We start from the raw sequence: 18,350 nt of genomic DNA, 5'->3' as shown, positions 1-18,350 counted from the left end.
ACTTTGTTTGGCATTCCAAAAGACGACACGACTAGAAATCATGTTTATATCACGTTTATAATGGGTTTTATGGTTTTGTTATCGTCGCTCCGCCCGTACAAGGCATCACAATATGTTAAGAGGCGTAACATTTCCATCACACACTTGAGGCATTCAGCCAATCACAACACACTGGATAGCTGGCCAATCACAGCACACCCCACTTTTTTTTCAGAGCGATGAGCCTTCTAAATATCGACGCGTTTCAGAACGCGGGGCATAGAGGAGAAACAATAATGTACAGTATGTGGAAAATAATGTGTTTTTTTAACCCTAAACCACATAAACACATTTCATTACACCAAATACACAAAATAATGTTATTTTTAGCAGCATCATATAACTCCTTTAACAACTACCTTACTAAATCAATAAACCCAAAGAAGTCGTGGTTTACACTGAATTTATAACAGCTAAGGGTACGAGTGCCTAAAACCCCCCTTAGCTGTTATCAATTCAATGTTAACACATTGGGCTTATTGCTTTTGGAAAACGTTTATTCAATATACTTAGTAAGGTTTACAGAATAAAACAGAGCAAATAAAGTGTAATGATATAAATAAAAACAGTATTCTTCCACCAAACAATGTAGTTCCTCAGAAACAGTTGTTGCCGAGCAACACACAGAAGTAAACAAAGGTGTTTGTAGTGTAATTTACAACAGCTTCGAGCACGGCTCAACCAATCAGAATCAAGGACCGGAACTATCCCTTTAATAATAACTATTAATAAGCAGCAAATTAGGAGTTTGAAGCAAAAGTCATAGTTAATGGTTTGTTAAGGGTAACAAAAAAAAGTGTGACCAAATTTTTTTTTTTTACCATTTACTGTTTTTTAAACCATAAATTTAACAGTATTAAAGGATTTTACAAGGGTATTCATCATTTTGTTTTAACATACAAATGGGGAATCATTTTGATCATGTTAAAAAAGAAGGTATCTTTTAATCCTCTCCAATTCTTTGGGTCATATTCTCTCTGTTTCTTTCTGTCTGTCTCTCTCTCTCTCACACACACACACACACACACATTCTCTCTTCCTGTTCTTTCCTTGTCAGTAACATTACAGCTTAAACCGACAAGGTTAAAGTCCTAAGACCTTTTTCAGCGCTGTGTAAATGTGTGTGTGACATTGAGCTACAGAACACTACTCACACACACTTACACAGTCTCCACTTGTAAGCAGGAAACAAACACTCCAAAACAACAAAAGCCCAGAGGAAATTGAGAAGCATCAAGGAAAAATCCTCTATTCAGTGCTGTACGAAATGCTCCCGGTGGCTATTTCAGGTGTCCGATGTGTGCAAGAGTGTGTGTGTCTACAGCTTGCAAAATCTGATGATCTCCTTGCAATCCCCACAAAATATTTAAAGGGAATTAAATATTTTCATGCATTGTTCCCTGAATTACATAACTGCCTTAATTGTGTCATTTAGCAAATGTTGCATGAAAATATATAACTGTCTTTATATCAATGGAGAGGAATCCCAAAGAGTGATTTTGGTGTTCCTTGACATCAAGAGGTTTGAAAACCCTGCAGTAGTAACTGTAGTACGGTATTTTGCGGAAACTGTGGTTGATGTGGTACTTTGTTGTAGGAGATATGTCTGTTCGTGCATGTGTGTGTAAATGAATTCAGACTAGCAGTCTAGTGCAGTGTAGGACACACGAAAGAAACCCTGCTTTGAAAGTAAGTATAGACTAAAATAATATGGTTCTCTCCTACATATAGCTTACTTGTGTTTGGGATTCTTTCTCTCTTGCTGTCATTCTCTCTTACTCTTGCTCATTCTCCCCCAGCCCTTTCTCTTTCTCTTTCTCTTTCTCTCTCTGTCTCTAATTGGGTCTAGGATGAGTTTCTTTCGACAGGTCCATTCATCATGGACGAGACCAGAAGGACAAACCCTCTGGGAGAGACAGAGAGAGAGAGAGCAAGGAGGGGGGTCAGACAGCTGGATGAGAGGGTCTTTTGCCTGTCAGCTCACTTCTCTCCTCTTTTTTCCCCCTTTCTTTTTTCCAACTCGTCATGAGTGTCAGTTTTACAGGCATAGGAAAAGACAAGGAAATTGTACAGCTCACTGGAGCATTAGTTAGATGATTAGATCAACATCTGTTTTAACCCTTTAATGTGCACACAAATGCTCACATACTTGAACAAAACTTACTCTGACTTGCCTTTTTAGAAATAAGAAAGAAGCTGAGGGTTATGAGAGGAAAGTGAAGGTTGTGTGTGTGAAAGCAGGACGACAGTAAGCACTCAAAGGCCACTCATGTGAGTATGTCGTATTTAACCACAGTGCACACTGGAAGATGCTCTGTCCCCGGATGTCCCTTTAGCAAATGACCGATGTTTGAATCAATCTACATTTTTCCTGTCTTAGAGACACATGGACACAGCTGGTTTCCATCCAAAGTTGCGAATTTAACTTATGCATAAAATTGGAATATTGCACAAAACATTTGCGAACAAGCACCGTTTCCATCCAGCGGGTCAAAGAGAACAAAATCATCACTTCATTATAAACTGGCACTATACATCACTAAGAAAAGTAGGAGAAGCTACTGAATATAATAATTTTCATATATAATAAATTACTTGCACCTCAGAACGAGCAGACGAAACACAACGAATGCAATTATTGCTTTCGGAGGTGGATATTGCTGTTTGGGAACGCAGTCGTTTAACAATTCTGGGAAGCAATTATAAAGAAATACTTTGATGACAAACTTTGCTCAGACATTTCTGAATGACCATAACAACATTTTAGATGCTGTGGAACAAGATCGGTCCGCTGGTTAGTCAGGATTTACCATCCCACAGCGCAAAGTCACATGACTTTTCAGATGCGCTTGGTGTAATTTATTCACAAAATGTATTTCCATCTTTTTATTCGAAAATCAGCATTTCCATCACTCCATTCTGATGCGACACTTCAAAATGCACATAAAAGCAGGGTGATGGAAATCCAGCTACTGTGGAGTTCTTCTGATAATGTTGTCTGTTTTGTGCATGCTTTTTGCATCATGTGACTTACTCTTCCAATTTTACAGACTACACGTTTAGTTTAGTCTAACAGTCAGTATATACAGTCAATAAGTCCAACATTGGAAAGATATTGAATTTTGGTTGAAAATTGGGTTAACATCAACTTCCAACATTGGATAGATTTTGAATTTTCTTGGAAATGAAAATCAGGTTTACATCAAAACCTAATGTTGGCTTCATGTCAGCCTCCAACATTGGATAGACGTTAAAATTTGGATGAAAAGTCATTTTAAATATTTGATTCTTTTCTCATTTATGTAGTTAGGATCTTATTTTACTGCAAGTCTTCTCAGAAGGAGAAGACAATAAACATATACATCCACATATTCATATTTATCAATTATACATCTTATGTAGATATAAAAAAAACTATATTTGCATGACTGGAAATAGTTGCATTGGGGCATTACCAACATTGTCAATGAGTGTATTGACTTTCCTAAAGTAATTTAAATTCTTTTGCCTTAAAATAATTTATTGTACGTTCCAACCCTCTAAGACTACTTCTATGGAACATGAAATGTTGACAGAATTTAAATTTTTGGGTGAACCCAAAATCTCTTTAGAACAACAACAAAAAAAGACTATATTTCACTCTGTGACAGTATTTCTTCTTTAAACCGTTATCTCACAATTACACAAAGGTGTTTTTTTTTGTTTTTTGTTTTTTGTGCAGATGTCAAAACAGGCTTCCATAATCGACAGGGTATTCAAATTGCAAACCCACAGCCTTAATGTTGCAAATACGCTACAGAAACACCATCATTTGCCCTCAACCCTTTTTAATTTACCAGAGGATTTCTTTATCTTGCAATTGCAGAAAAAAATGGAAAGACATTTACCAACTAACTTCTTGAGCAATGTAAAAAGTTTTAAATAAGAGCTAGTACTTCTCTAAACTAATTACTGTGGGGAGTTCACTTTCCTGAGAAAGACTGTTCACCTCTTAGCCTCCCCTAAGGCCCACCCACGACCGTCAACGTGTGTGAATGTGAAAGAAAAAGAGACTACAACTTCTAGTAATCAAGTGTCTCCAATTCTTCAAGTGTGTGTGTGTGTGTTTGCTTGTGTATAGGGGGAGAGAACATGTGCGTCCTCATGTAAGCTGTGTGTACGTCTATGTGTGTGCTTGCAAGTGTCTTCACCTGCACGTCAGCTCTATGCTCCTCTGTCTTAATAAGACTCTTGCAATTACCTTACCAGCAATGCACCCTCCATTTCCACTCACACACACGCAGAAGTAGCTGCTCTGTGAGTGACGTTAATTTGCATGGCTTCTTGGCCCTCTAATGGCTATCTCTCCCACTAGCGCTCTTCTCGCAGAGCAAGAGCAAATAAAATAGACAGGAAAAATAAAAATGTCATGATTATTTATTTAATCAGGCTTGAAGGAGCTAGTCTAATAAAGGGAAAGAAAATTTGTCCAACACAGATGATTCATTTTAGTCTGTAGACTAAAGTTCAGTTCTAAATTATATTTATCTTTATATTGGTGTATGCTCTCAATTATAGCTCCCTGTGTCTTATTAAGTCTCATGTGGGGTGGATGTAATTAACAAATGTGGACATAGCATCCATATGGTTTCCCCCTCTATATTTACTAAAGCATGCCGAGCACTTTAAATGCACATGTCATTGGAGGAACTGTGATATAATTATTAACAGCACACTGAAAATTTTTAACCAGTCCTGAAAAAGCTGCCTACTGAGAAGATAAGCTTGTAGAAGCATTATACAACAGTTCCAAATGTCAAAATTGGGTGGCGGAGCATCATTCCAAAAGTGCTTATATGCAGTCCAACTTCACTAGCATTTTTTTTTACTGTTTGTGCAACTGACTGTTAGTTGAGACTCATTCTGCAGTTTATATTGCACAAACCAGTGGATAATTTAATCGTTTACTTAACCTTTTTATTTATAACACTGATTCATTCAGTAACAAAGCATCACTACTGTGGTGTAAATTTATTGAAAAAAAAAAACAAAAACAAATCAATGTAACAAGCTAAAAATGTAATGATCAATATTAATTTATTGCTTAAATAGTACATGAAGAAATCATGAAAGTAATCCATATGAATGGTGTGCTTGTTTAAATGATTGCTTTAAATGCTGAACAGATTTTATATACATATGAGCATTAATCAGTGCACATACTGTAGAACTAATCAAATATGGTAAACATAATATTAATCATGAAACACTAACACAAGTGTCTTGCATTCCAGGTTTTTTTTTTTTCTGTAACATAAATAAAATATTAATGAGTATGTTTTGACCAATTAGAATTAATTTGTAATTTATTTGTCACCTGATGGGGATCAAATTCCTTGCTGGAGACCATATATAAATAAAATAAATTTAACTGATATAAATAAATAATAAAATAAAAATATATTATATTTTAAGTAATCCCTGAGCTAATAACTGTTCAGAAAAGTTTTGTTGGCTTGGTTTGGAGAAACAATTTGGGTGTTATGTATAAGGTTTTGTGGGACACAACTGCAAGTAATTTCCAGATTATAATGAGCTTTTGAAAGTGCTGCTAGGAGAGAGTGATCCACTGTATCCAAAGTCAAAAATGTACACACCTGAGGAACTCCTCTGCTTTGAAGTGCTCATTCATCATGTTATCTGGCTGAGACTCAAGCTCTGCAGAAATCACAGTTTGCCACTGTGCTTCTAATCTGGGAATGCACCCAAGTGCCGAAATATCGCAAGTGCCAACCTGGCAAACTAGGTATTCGGGCAGTGACCCAAGACTGTGTTACTGAATGTGTGTGCGAGACATGGTAAACTGGCACACGACCAAATCCCAGCTGGTGCTGAGTGTGTATCCAGCTGGGCTGAAGCTGTTTTTCATGTGTGTGGGGTGTGTTGTTGTTGTATTGCAGCTTGTGGTCCATTATCACCCCCTGTTAAGACCTCCTGTGGACCACGCCACTAGCCAAAAGTGAAGCGCTGGTAAGCTCCATTCTCACAAAGTAGGGAGGTTGTGTTTATGCAGCTCTATAGAGGGAAATGGATTAGTTCTCATCTTGTTTAGAAACACTGCAGTTGTTGCCTTTGAAAGCATTTCTTTAATTAGGTTTATGAAACCTGTATCCTATCCAGTTCTATTCCCTGGATGTTGGTAGCGATACAACTTCATTGTTTCTTATAAGCAAGAAGACAGACAAAACGCATGTTAATGACATCTATATTAAAATATGTCATATATAAATAAACATTACTGATGTGTGTATTATTATAGTATGTTTCAATGTTAAAATGAATGTAAATTTGTCAAAATTTAGTTATGTCAGTCTTCAGAGCGCATTCATGACAGCACCACGATGTATGCATGTGTTTTCCAGACAGACACGGAAGAGAAGAAATTGTTGAATAAAGTTGTTATTTTTGTTTTCTTTGAGCAAAAAAATATTCTCATAGTTTCATAACATTATGGTTGAACCACTGATGTTACATTGACTATTTTAACTATGTCCTTACTGCCTTTCTGGGTCCATTTCAGTTACATTGCTGTCTGGAGGGTCAGAGAGCTCTCGGATTTCATCAAAAATATCTTAATTTGTGTTCAGTTGTGTTGTGCAAGATGAAAGAAGGTCTTACGGGTTTGGAACGACATGAGGGTGAGTAATTAATAACTGAAATTTTAGGTGAACTATCCCTTTAAACATAATAATCATGATAATGGCATTCTCACAACCCCATGCCATATTTTATAGAATATTATATATGTAATATATTTCCACCACATCCCTCTATGTGTAAAATGACCATATAAACTGGGGAAAAACCCATGTGATGAAAGTCAAGCTTTTTTGATGAATACCAATACAACCTGTGAACTTAAAAAATTACTTTTATTCTGATGAACCAATAAAATTATGGCCAATATTTACAAATAATTACTTCTTAGTTTCACATTACAACATACGTGAATTGATAATACACAAACAACATTCACTCATATGCACATACACAGAGTAGCCTATGACCCCGTATCAGGGATTAGGAGGAATGCCAGACAATTGAATAACCCTGAACGACAGGAAAACAAACCAACAAAAATCATCATCATAACAATAATAATATAACAATAACAATTTAATTCCATTAGAAAATCAATATCAAATCACATTTATTTCCAGTTTGTGGACAGATTTGAATAAAATGAAGAAATAAGTCATGAAGAACCAAAAAGATTGAAATCAAGTGGCATGATATCTTTGGCAAATTTTGTTCTGCAGTAAATACATTCAAATATTAAGACAACGCACGACACGCAGAGAAAAACACCAAGATTTTTTTTACTACTAGAAAATTCAATAAAAAACATACACATTTCTTAAAGAAGCAGTTCATTAATTTACTCGTTGCAAACATCTGTTGCCTTCATCTTTCTGTCATGTTGGTTATTTCAGAATTTGAATATTTTTGTAATGATCACCAGAAAATACTTTTAAACCAAACATCTCTAACTTTGGTGGATGCTACAGATATGTTATTGGTCTGACGTTTTCTTTTTCCTTTGAATTGAACTGATTGCTGTTATCAAATTTGTCAAAACGTTTCAAGCTTTCTTAAAATCTTTAATCTTTACTTCAAAAACTGAGTAAAAAAAACTTATGAACCCCTTGGGAAAGAAACTAGTAGCAGAAGGAGCTTCCGATTGTACACAGAAGGCCACAATAAGGTGATAACCAAGTCCTCTGTTTTTTATTTTTTTTATTTTTTTTTAAAGTCTCCTTTTTAAATTGGGAAACCTTTAATGTTGACGTGGACATACTGCTTTTAGAATCAATACATTACTTAATCTATTCCTGTTTTAGAATCGTAAACCGAATTTGCTTATTTGGAAAATGAAGTGAAGTCAAATAGTATTTGACTGCATATTATTTTGATCTGAACTGATGAAAAGAGCGGGACGCTAACATTAAATTGGGGGTTGTTCACTGGATGAATGTGTATCAGTTATGATGCTCAGCCTTTACTTTGGAAATATTTTAAATATGGAGTCATTACTAAACCATATTTAGAGAGTAAATGACTTGGATTTAAGGTATAATTAAAAGCGGTGTATTTATTTTGCCACTTTTTCCGGTGAATAAGAGAGAATGAAAAATAAATAGTACTAATTAATTGAACTTGTCTGCCAGCAATCTAAAACAAGATTTTTTTTTTTTTGTTATGCAAGCTGTTTACTACTTAAAATACGTTTTTAAACAGAAATGTGCAAAGGAAAACATGGGTGCATATATAATTAACTGCCAATATTGTGAGGTGCTTTTTAAACAATAGTTATAAAATTGGTATATTTCCTATATAAAAAATAGGAAATATGCCAACGGTAATCCTCTCAGAGAAAATGGGGAATTTTCACAAAGGTGATCAACAGCCAACTTGTAGAATTTCTAATCCTGATGGCATTGGAGGAAGGGGTTAGGAAGATCTGATCAGATTAAAGGTGCACCAGAGAGGCAAATGGAGTTAAATGGTGGTGGGGGTGGAAATAAGAAATTGAAATAAGAGGGGATGGGAAATGAGAAAGGGGCGTTCGATTTTGCTGGTGCAGCACATTTTGATCATGTCAATGGAGAGGTGTGGCATATTCACGACCTGATGAAGGACAAAAGGACTGTGTGTGTTTTTCATTTGTATCTCTCTACGTTAATCCAACAGGAACACCCAGAACATCCATATATATATATATATATATATATATATATATATATATATATATATGACATTTACATATGATATATATATATATATATATATATATATATATATATATATATATATATATATGAATGACAAGACAATCCCTTTACAGTTAATCTAATATTCATTCTCAGTGGTTGAAGGAATAGTTCACCCAAAATCACACTCATAATATTCCAAACCTGTATGCATTTTTTTCTTCTGTGAAACACAAAAGACGTCATTTTGAAAAATGTATTGTCCCTATTTTTATTGTCCATACAATCAAAGTCAATGTGGTCCAATGAAACCATTTGGAATGACATGAGGTTGAGTAATTGATGACTGAGGGTTCATATATTTGGGTGAACTTTCCCTTAAACCTTAAGGTTTCCTTAAACAGGTTCATATTAGTGAATATGAACTGGGTTTTAATTAGATTGTAAAATTAGCATGTAAAAAAATGATGGGTAGTGTAGTATCTGTTCGTTGATTCGTTGGTCAAGCTGTGATCTCGTTACGTCATGCAGACAATTATGCAATTTAGTGACGCGTGGTCATACTGGATGACTCGGTAGAAAAATAAAGGCACTGTCCTTGATTTTAGCTGGTGTACTTCAGGTTCATAATGCCTCTGACTAAAAGTTTAAAAGGTCAAAGTTCACCAGTAGTCATTAGTGGTGAAACGGCATCAAGGGTTTCTTTAGAGTTGCATAACATGCAACTTATGGTCTACAAACAAATGTAATCCTATTACTACTATACAATCCAGAGCAACAACATAAAAACTATCAACTCCTATATATATATATATTCATAGGTTTGTCATTTTTTTCTTATTTCACATCAAATTTTGGTGCTTGTGACTCACTACTAAAACTACAGTGTTCTCCTTTTTCAAAAGCTACTCAGCAATGCACAGTGTATTGAAAAAAAGCAAGAAAATTAAGAACTGGAAACACTCATCACAGACAATAGCTAAATAAAGCACACTTTTTGTCTTTTCTCATCTACTAGAATCTATATATCAGTCAACAATGATATCAAAAGCTCTTGTCATTGTAAGTGATAGATGTACAGGATATCTCAGACAGACAAACAGGAAGGATGTACAGCATGATGTTGCTACATAGAGAGTTTGGTAAGGCCTCCACCTTGGTCTCATGCATTGTCTTGGCGCAGTATGGATGAAGGGAATAATCAAAAACAAATGCACTCAGAGAGAAAGAGCGTGGACAAAAAAAACAGATTTGTCACTTTGTGCTTTTAAGAGTGTCTATTTGCACTAATGAAGAGTATCTTTGGGGAGGATAAAGACACGATTTGAAGGGACAGACAGTATGACAACACTTCCTGTTAGGGGAAGTAGCATCACTAATGGTTTTCCCCTTCTAAAATGGAGCAACTTCACAAAAGCTTGTCAGTGCTTTTTAATTGCAACTGATTTGTGTTTGGAATGAAACATTGGGGGGTTAAAAAGAGAACCAGCTACATATTCAACGGCAACATCTTTAGCTAGCAGTAGCATTTGTCCGCAGTAAACTTTTACACACAATTATATATATTACTCTCCATCATAAATAGCTATAAATCTTACTAATGTACAGTTGAATAAGGGTATTCAGTACATACGTAAATAGTATTTATCTACATAGAGGAAGGAGAGGAGTCTTTAAAATACTGATGCTCTCATTCATAACGACAGTGCTTAAACATTTAAATCATGCTGCAATTTTCCAACATATTACACAATGACCGAATCACAAAACAGTCCCATTTATCGTGTAATTCGGCTTATAAGGAGTCCATTACGTCGAAATGGTTTCTAGATTACAACAGAGGGCTCAAGTATTCTTGTGCTTATGCATCAGGGCTGATTTCAGCATCTTCCAGTATATTCTCTACCGTATTTATGCTACATTTTCAAGTGGACGCATCCCATGATCAATAGTGAAATGGGTCTGTCCTTCACGCTGGCTAATTTGAATGTAAATAATGCCAATATTCCGACCTGAGTTATCTGTCCAACTCTATTAAATCTCCGTTCACTTGATACGTTAGGTTCTCTCCGAAACAATTCATGGTTTTAACAGACAATAAGTCTGCCACAGATTATGATGCTACATTCACACATTTGATAAAATGACTCAAAAAATTAACTCAAATCACGTACGTAGGCCATCTCAAGCTGCCACTAGTAGATTGTCTGGTATACCAACTCCCAACACCTGATCATCTCTAAGAACAGACTGCATAGAGATGCAAAGACGATAGGATAAGCAAGGCTTTAATGACAGAAGATAAATCAAAGCAATAACAGATTTAGTGTGAGCTGAGACCACATGAATACAGGTGAATGGGTGTATACTTTCCACTAATCAACAGAAATGAGAAACATCAGTTGAAGCTACTGATTGGACCATTGATTGTAATCGGCAGGAAAACATTGTCACCTCTTCTTTCTTTCTTTCTTCTTTCTCCTTCCTGCTCCTCCTTCATTTCTTTGCCTCTAAGTGTAGACAGTCTTGTGTGGCTGCTATCAATCTGTTCTCACTCCTCTTTCTTTTTGTTTGGCCCATTCCTCCTCTCCTCTGTCCAGCTGGTCAGTGGCGGTCATAGGCAGTGGCAGTTGCTGTGGCAGCTGTACCTGCTCCCCGTGTGGCTGCGCTATAGTAGTATGGAGATCCTACAAGGGATATGAAAAAACAAATCTGTCAGTAATCAGATTAAGAACACTTAAATAGCTCAAACAGGAGGAGTTCTAAAGGCAGCAGCCCACGTGTCAGCAAGCTAGGCCCCTCAGTGACCCTCTAAATTTAAATGAATCCAGGTTTGGAAAGTCAGTTTAAGTTACACATTTAGACAACCACCTACTCTCTCTCTCTCTCTCTCTCTCTCTCTCTCTCCCCCTGTTGGAGTGGATGTTGGGAAGGGTTTGTGTTTGAGAGCGGTTTGCTGTCGTGCGTGGTTTCTATCTTCTTTTTTCTGTATGTGTTTTTTTTTCTTTTCTTTTTTTCTTTTTTCTTTTTGCTTTGTACAGTTTGCTGTGTGTTAAATTTAATATTGGGTTAAATTTAGTAGCGTGCCGTGCTTTTGCACGGTCCGCCTAGGAATGGCGTCCACAGGTGGAAGAACGCCATTATCTCTGCGTCATGGTTTCAGGTGTGTGCCAGAGTCCGCAGGGCCGTACACACCGGGACGAATATCGGCGCGCGTTATTCGCCAGCGTTTTTCAACGCGTTTTTTGTGTTCACACCCAAGCGATTTTCGCTGACGATGAGCCGAGTGAACATGCAAATTCATTCCCTGACATTAGATGGCGCTTAATGTAAAACAGAAATACTAGAAATACTAGTCTCTCTTTTATCAAGATTTTTGTAATCGCTGTCGCGTTTGTCATATAGTTCTTTGTGTTCCGACACCAACGAGACCAGCAACTCTACATTCATCTTGCCTTGCATCTTCTTCGTCTTATTTCTTCCCGGCAGTGTAGACGCTACTTGGCGTATATCTTCTTCGCCGTTACGTATGTGTGCTCAGCAAGACAGTTTTGTGTTTGAGCGCCCCCAAGTTGTGTTTTACTGTAACTTCAGAAGCTCCAGACACGAGTGCAAAAGCGCCATTCTCATTGGTCGTATAGTTTTTGACGCGGTGCGTCAAACCAAAAAAAACTAACCTAAGGCGTTTTTTAAAAAAATGATGCTTTTACGCCTCGCGTTTTGCGCGTCGGTGTGCACACTCACATTGGCGGCTTTTGTTTAGTCACGAGGCGTTAAAACGTCGGCGAATATCGCGCGCGAAATTCGTCCCGGGTGTGAACAGGCCTTAACGCTACAGTTGAGGATGTACTGTTGGCGGTCGGTGAGCAGATAGGCTATGAAAATATAGTTTCGGCTTCGAGAATGAATAAAGCCGTAGTTGTGTTTCTTAAAAACGGAATCGTTGGGTTAATAAGGTAATTGAAAAATAGTCTGTGGGTGAAAGAAATTTTTATTACCGTCACTCCGCTGTTTGCACCAGCAACAAAAGTGATTATATCAAACGTCCCTCCGTTCATTGAAAACGAAGTCATAGTGAGAGAACTTGTGAGATTCGGAAAAGTTGTAAGTGAGGTCAAAGCGGTTTCTTTTAGGATGTAAAAATCCTTGCGCTCAAACATGTAATATCTTTTAGGAGAAACGTGTTCATGTTTCTGAATTCTCCGGATAAATTATTGGATGTATCGTTTAGGGTGAAAGATGGTGATAGCTCGTACATGATTTTTGCAAGTACGGAGAGTTTACGCTGTTTTGAGTGCCGGGAATACGGCCACAAAAGAGACTCGTGCCCTCAAAAGAAAATTTTTTGGACCAAGCTAGGATAAGTGAGACGGAAGAAACATTGGTGTGTAAAGATGTGGAGGTGAATCAGAAGACAGGAGAGGAAACATCAGGCTCGGAAGAGGGTCCTGTGGCTGTGGCTGAGACGAATAAAGACAATGGATTGGAGGTGAGTGAGAGCGTTGTGAGTAACCTAAAGTACGTTGACAATGAAAAGCCAAGTTGTAGCGGTGTAAATGGTACTGCACATGTAAAAGAGAAGTTCGTAGATAGTGATGTAGGCTTACACGTCAGTGGGCAGCTGTCCGCGACTATAGAGGAGGAGGAGGAGGAGGAGGATGTTGAAGTCATGATGCAGAGTCAGGATGATATGAAGGATGATGAGAGCTTGTCAGATTTGTTAGATCTCTATAAAGCTGATGATGATTTGTACTCTGTGGAACAGATAAATGCTTTCTTGGATGAGACTAAAGGGAAAAGGGTAGAGATAGGAGATTTCTTCCCTGATAAGGAAAAGTTTGTTGCTTCTGTAGTGTGGGCACGTAAAACGTACAATCATACTGTGTTATCCCAACAGAAACGCTATAGGCTTAAGAAGTACATAACGACGATTAGACAGGATAGAAAGAATGTGAATGAAAGAAGAGTTCGAGGTAAAGCTAAATAGACAGTATGGCTTTATACATGCTTTTGTGTGTGTTTTTTCTTCCTTCCTGCTTTTCTTTCTATTCTCTCTTTTTCATGGAGTATCTCAAAATAGGTTCTCTTAATGTGAATGGTTTGAGGGATAGGAAAAAGCAGGCTTTAGTTTCAGAATACTTTAATATTAAGAATATTACAGTAGGTTTTCTTCAAGAAACCCATAGTAATGCGAGTAACGAGTCTGAATGGGGTTTGTGGTGGAAGGGAGAATATGTTTTAAGTCACGGCTCTAATGTTAGTGCAGGAGTTGCGATTCTTTTTAATCCAAGTTTAAAAATAAAAATTGTATCTACATATGATATAGAACCTGGAAGACTACTTTTAGTAAGAGTTGAAATACAAAATTTTCTTTTTCTTTTTGTTAATATATATGCTCCTAATGGGGGAACAGAAAGGGTTCTTTTATTCGAGAAATTAGGTCGTGTTTTAAAAACTCTTAGTTTAGGAGATATAATTATAATGGCAGGAGACTGGAACTGCACCTTGAATTTTAATATAGATAGAAATGCTGAAGAACCTCACCAGAAATCGGCCTGTGTATTATCTAATATGGTAAAAATTTTAAATCTTGAAGATATTTGGAGAATGAAAAACCCATTGCTTAAACAATACACTTGGGTAAAAGTCACAGATGGTAGAGTTCATGCTGCTAGATTGGATCGTTTTTATATTTCTCGCGATTCAAGAAACCGAGTGGGTAATGTTAATATTATTCCAAATATAATTTCAGATCACAAAATGATAACAATGGACTTTGTCATGTTGAAAGAAAGTAAAAGGAGTTTGTATTGGTATTTTAATAATAAGCTTTTACAAGATAATGTTTTTTGTGAGAATTTTAAATTGTTTTGGGAAATATGGCGAAAGCAAAAAGGAAATTATGGTGATATTAAACAATGGTGGGACATTGGAAAAGTGCAAATTAGAGTTTTCTGTCAGCAATACTCATCTTATTCAAAAAGGACATTAAAGATCAGAATACAAGACTTGGAGAATGAGATTTCTGACATAGAAGAAAAAATGATGGCGAGGAATGGACTTCAATTGGAAACTGCCATTTCTGAGAAAAAGCTTCAGTTGAGTAATTTATTGTATGATAAAGTGAAAGCTGCCCTTGTTTAGGGCACGTTTTATCCAAAAGAGGGACATTGATGGACCTACAAAATACTTTCTTCAATTTAGAACGAAAGAATAATCAAGGAAAATTGATGGTTGGTTTAAAAAAAGATGATGGTGTTGTTACTTATGATTCTTATGAAATGAGAAGAATTGCTGTTGATTTCTACTCTGATTTATATGCCGATAATGTCACAGATTCTAATTGTAGAGATGAATTATTTTCATGCCTTAAAAAGTTGACGCCCTGAACAACAGGAGGTTATTGATTTACCAGTTACTTTTCAAGAAGTGTCAAAAGCTGTACATGATTTATCATCTGAGAAAGCTCCAGGTCTTGATGGGTTTCCATCTGAATTTTATAAACATTTCTGGAATGTGATTGGAAAAGATTATTTTGAAATGCTTTTAAGTTCAATACAGACTGGGTCTTTACCTAAGAGTTGTAACAGGGCAGTGTTGTCTTTGTTACCGAAGAAAGGTGATTTGTATTGTTTGAAGAATTGGAGACCTGTTGCATTAATGTGTATAGATTATAAAATCTTTTCGAAATGTATTGCCAATAGATTAAATAATTATATGAGTGTATTAATCATGAAAGAACAATCATATTGTGTAAAGGGGCGATGTATTAAAGATAACCTTTTTTTTAATGAGAGATGTAATAGATTATGCAATGTGCAAGGATTATGATTTGGGTTTAATATCTCTTGATCAAGAGAAGGCGTTCGACAGAGTTGAACATGCTTATTTGTTTGATTTACTTAAGGCTTATGGTTTTGGAAATGGTTTTATCTCATGGGTTAATTTATTGTATAATGAAGCTGAATGTATGGTCAAAATTGATGGTGGATTAAGTGCTCCCTATTAAAGTAAAAAGAGGAATAAGGCAAGGGTGCCCTCTTTCAGGGTAACTCTATAGCCTTGTAATTGAACCACTATTGTGTAAATTGAGAGAACAGTTGACAGGTTTACACATTGAGGGGTCAAATATTTTAAATAATGTGAAATTATCCGCTTATGCTGATGACATAACTGTAATAATTAGAAACAGTGAAGATATTAAAATAGTTTTAGAAAATCTTAAATGTTATGGAAGAGCATCATCAGCAAAAAATAAATTGGACAAAAAGTGAAGCCTTATGGTGTGGTTCAGAAAGATCTAATGTCCCACAGCTGCCAAATAATGTCACTTGGAGAAAAGATGGTTTTAAGTTTTTAGGAGTGTTTTTAGGTTCTAAGGTTTATAAGGAAAAGAACTGGGAAGGATTACTGGAAAAAGTGCGTCTCCGGTTATCCAATTGGAAATGGTTAATTCCTCAGCTCTCCTACAGGGGTAGGGTCCTGATAGTCAATAATCTTGTTGCTTCAACATTGTGGCATAAAATGGCTGTATTGGACCCCCCTGCTGCTGTCATAAAGGACATTCAGAAATGTCTTGTTGACTTCTTTTGGACCGGTCAGCACTGGCTGAGACCTGCTGTACTCTACCTACCTCTGAATGAAGGGGGGCAAGGATTAATTGATATTGGCTGTAGGATTGCTGCTTTTAGACTACAAGCTGCCCAGAGACTTCTGTATGGGAAAGACGTTAGCTGGGCTCATGTGGCTTGTGGTCTTTTGAGGAGAGGAGGACAACTGGGATTAGACCGACAATTGTTTTTAATAAATTTAAATGATACTGTATTAGTTGAAATAACTCCTTTTTATAAGTCCGTTCTAAAATCATGGAATGCTTTGAAAGTTGTACGAGAAGAAGGAATTGTAAGAGGATCATGGATTAAAGAAGAACCTCTTCTTTATAATCCTGCTTTACCTATAAACATCTTGAACTCTCATTCAATGCAAGCTGCTATGGTGAAGGCCCAGTTTATAAAAGTTTCTCATCTTTGGACTAAGAGTGAATGGATGTCTTCAAAGGATATGGCAGCAAAGCTTGGCATTAAATCACTTCGTTTTGCTGAAAGATTAAGGACTGAATTCTTATCTGTAATACCATCAACATTTACAGAGTTATTGAAAGACGAGAGGAAACAAAACCGCAATATATTAGTGAGATGGTTGAATTTCCAAATTTAGGGGTAAGTGCAGCTGTGGAGACAAGGGCAGGAGATGAAGGAAAGCTGTTGAGTTTTAAAACCCCAGAGCTTAATTTGTTTGCTGATATAGGAAAGAGAGCGTTGTATTATACTTGTGTAAAAGTAATGCATTATGAGTCTTTAAAAGATGTTTTAGATCTCTAAATGGCAAGGGATAGATGGGTTAGATGGATCACCTAAAGGTAGTTGGAGGACTCTATATAAACGTCCTATTGATAAGAGAACCGGTGATCTCCAGTGGCGTATAATACACGGAATAATAGCTACTAATAGACACAGGGCACATATTGATCCAACTGTAAGGGATGAATGTCCTTTTTGTTTTGAACATGAAGATATGTATCATTTATTTTTGCAGTGTGAAAGATTGAAGCCAATGTTTTTATTGTTGGAAGATTGGAGTAAAAATTTGAATTTTGAATTTACTTTAAACGGGTTTATTTATGGCCCGAAGTATAAATATCAAAATAGAAAAACTGATGTCTTAAATTAATTTTTTATATGGTCAAGCAAAGTTAGCTATATGGCTAACAAGGAAAGAAAGGATGAATGGGGGTGTTTCTACTGATGTTAACATGACTTTAAAAGGACTTTTATCTGCCCGGCTTACTGTTGAGTTTACATATTATAAAATGGTTGGAGATCTTGATGTTTTTAAACATACTTGGGCTTTGAATGCGGTTTTATGTGATTTAGAAGATGGAAATTTACACATGAATGTATGAGATTTTTTGTATATTGATGTAAATTTATGTATTTTGTAAATACTGTTTTATTGGTAATGTTATAATCGTTAAAATAAAGAAAAAAAAAAATCCTCTCTCTCTCTCTCTCTCTCTTTCTCTCTCTCTCTCTTTATATATATATATACACACATATACATATATATATATATATATATATATATATATATATATATATATATATATATATATATATATATATATATTTTTTTTTTTCTGTTTTAAACTGAGAAGGTGGTTGTCTAAAGTTAAAAGAAGTCTCTTATGCTCATCAATGCAGTTTATATTTGATCAAAAATACAAGAAACCAGTAATATTGTGAATTATTATTATTATTATTATTATTATTTATTATTTTAAATATATATATATTTTTAATATATTTTAAAATGTAATTTATTCCTGTGATGGCAGCAGCCAATAAAATCAGTGACACACGATCCTTCAGATATCATTCTAGTATGCTGATTTGATGGTCAAAAAAACAAACAAACATTTATTATTATTATTATGTGCTGCTACATTTTTCTCAAGATTCTTTGATGAATACAAGTTGATAAAAAACAGCATTTATTTGAAAT

The 18,350-nt window shown here is 35.8% G+C and overlaps 1 protein-coding gene across 3 annotated transcripts in view; it reads right to left on the bottom strand.

Moving 5' to 3' along the window:
* Window positions 1–11,060: 11,060 nt before the first annotated feature.
* Window positions 11,061–18,350, bottom strand: part of pax5 (paired box 5) — a 52,593-nt gene continuing 45,303 nt past the window's right edge. For all 3 annotated transcript variants that reach the window (XM_019109360.2, XM_019109382.2, XM_019109370.2), the window contains exon 11: window positions 11,061–11,476. In XM_019109360.2, coding sequence (XP_018964905.1) covers window positions 11,394–11,476 — 83 coding nt within the window. In that variant the 3' untranslated portion in view covers window positions 11,061–11,393. The remainder of the gene's footprint in view (window positions 11,477–18,350) is intronic.

Source organism: Cyprinus carpio, chromosome B1 (genome assembly GCF_018340385.1).
Source record: "Cyprinus carpio isolate SPL01 chromosome B1, ASM1834038v1, whole genome shotgun sequence".
NCBI lineage: Eukaryota > Metazoa > Chordata > Actinopteri > Cypriniformes > Cyprinidae > Cyprinus > Cyprinus carpio.
The sequence above is the reverse complement of the archived record's forward strand: the minus strand, read 5'-3'. Positions and strand labels throughout refer to the sequence as shown.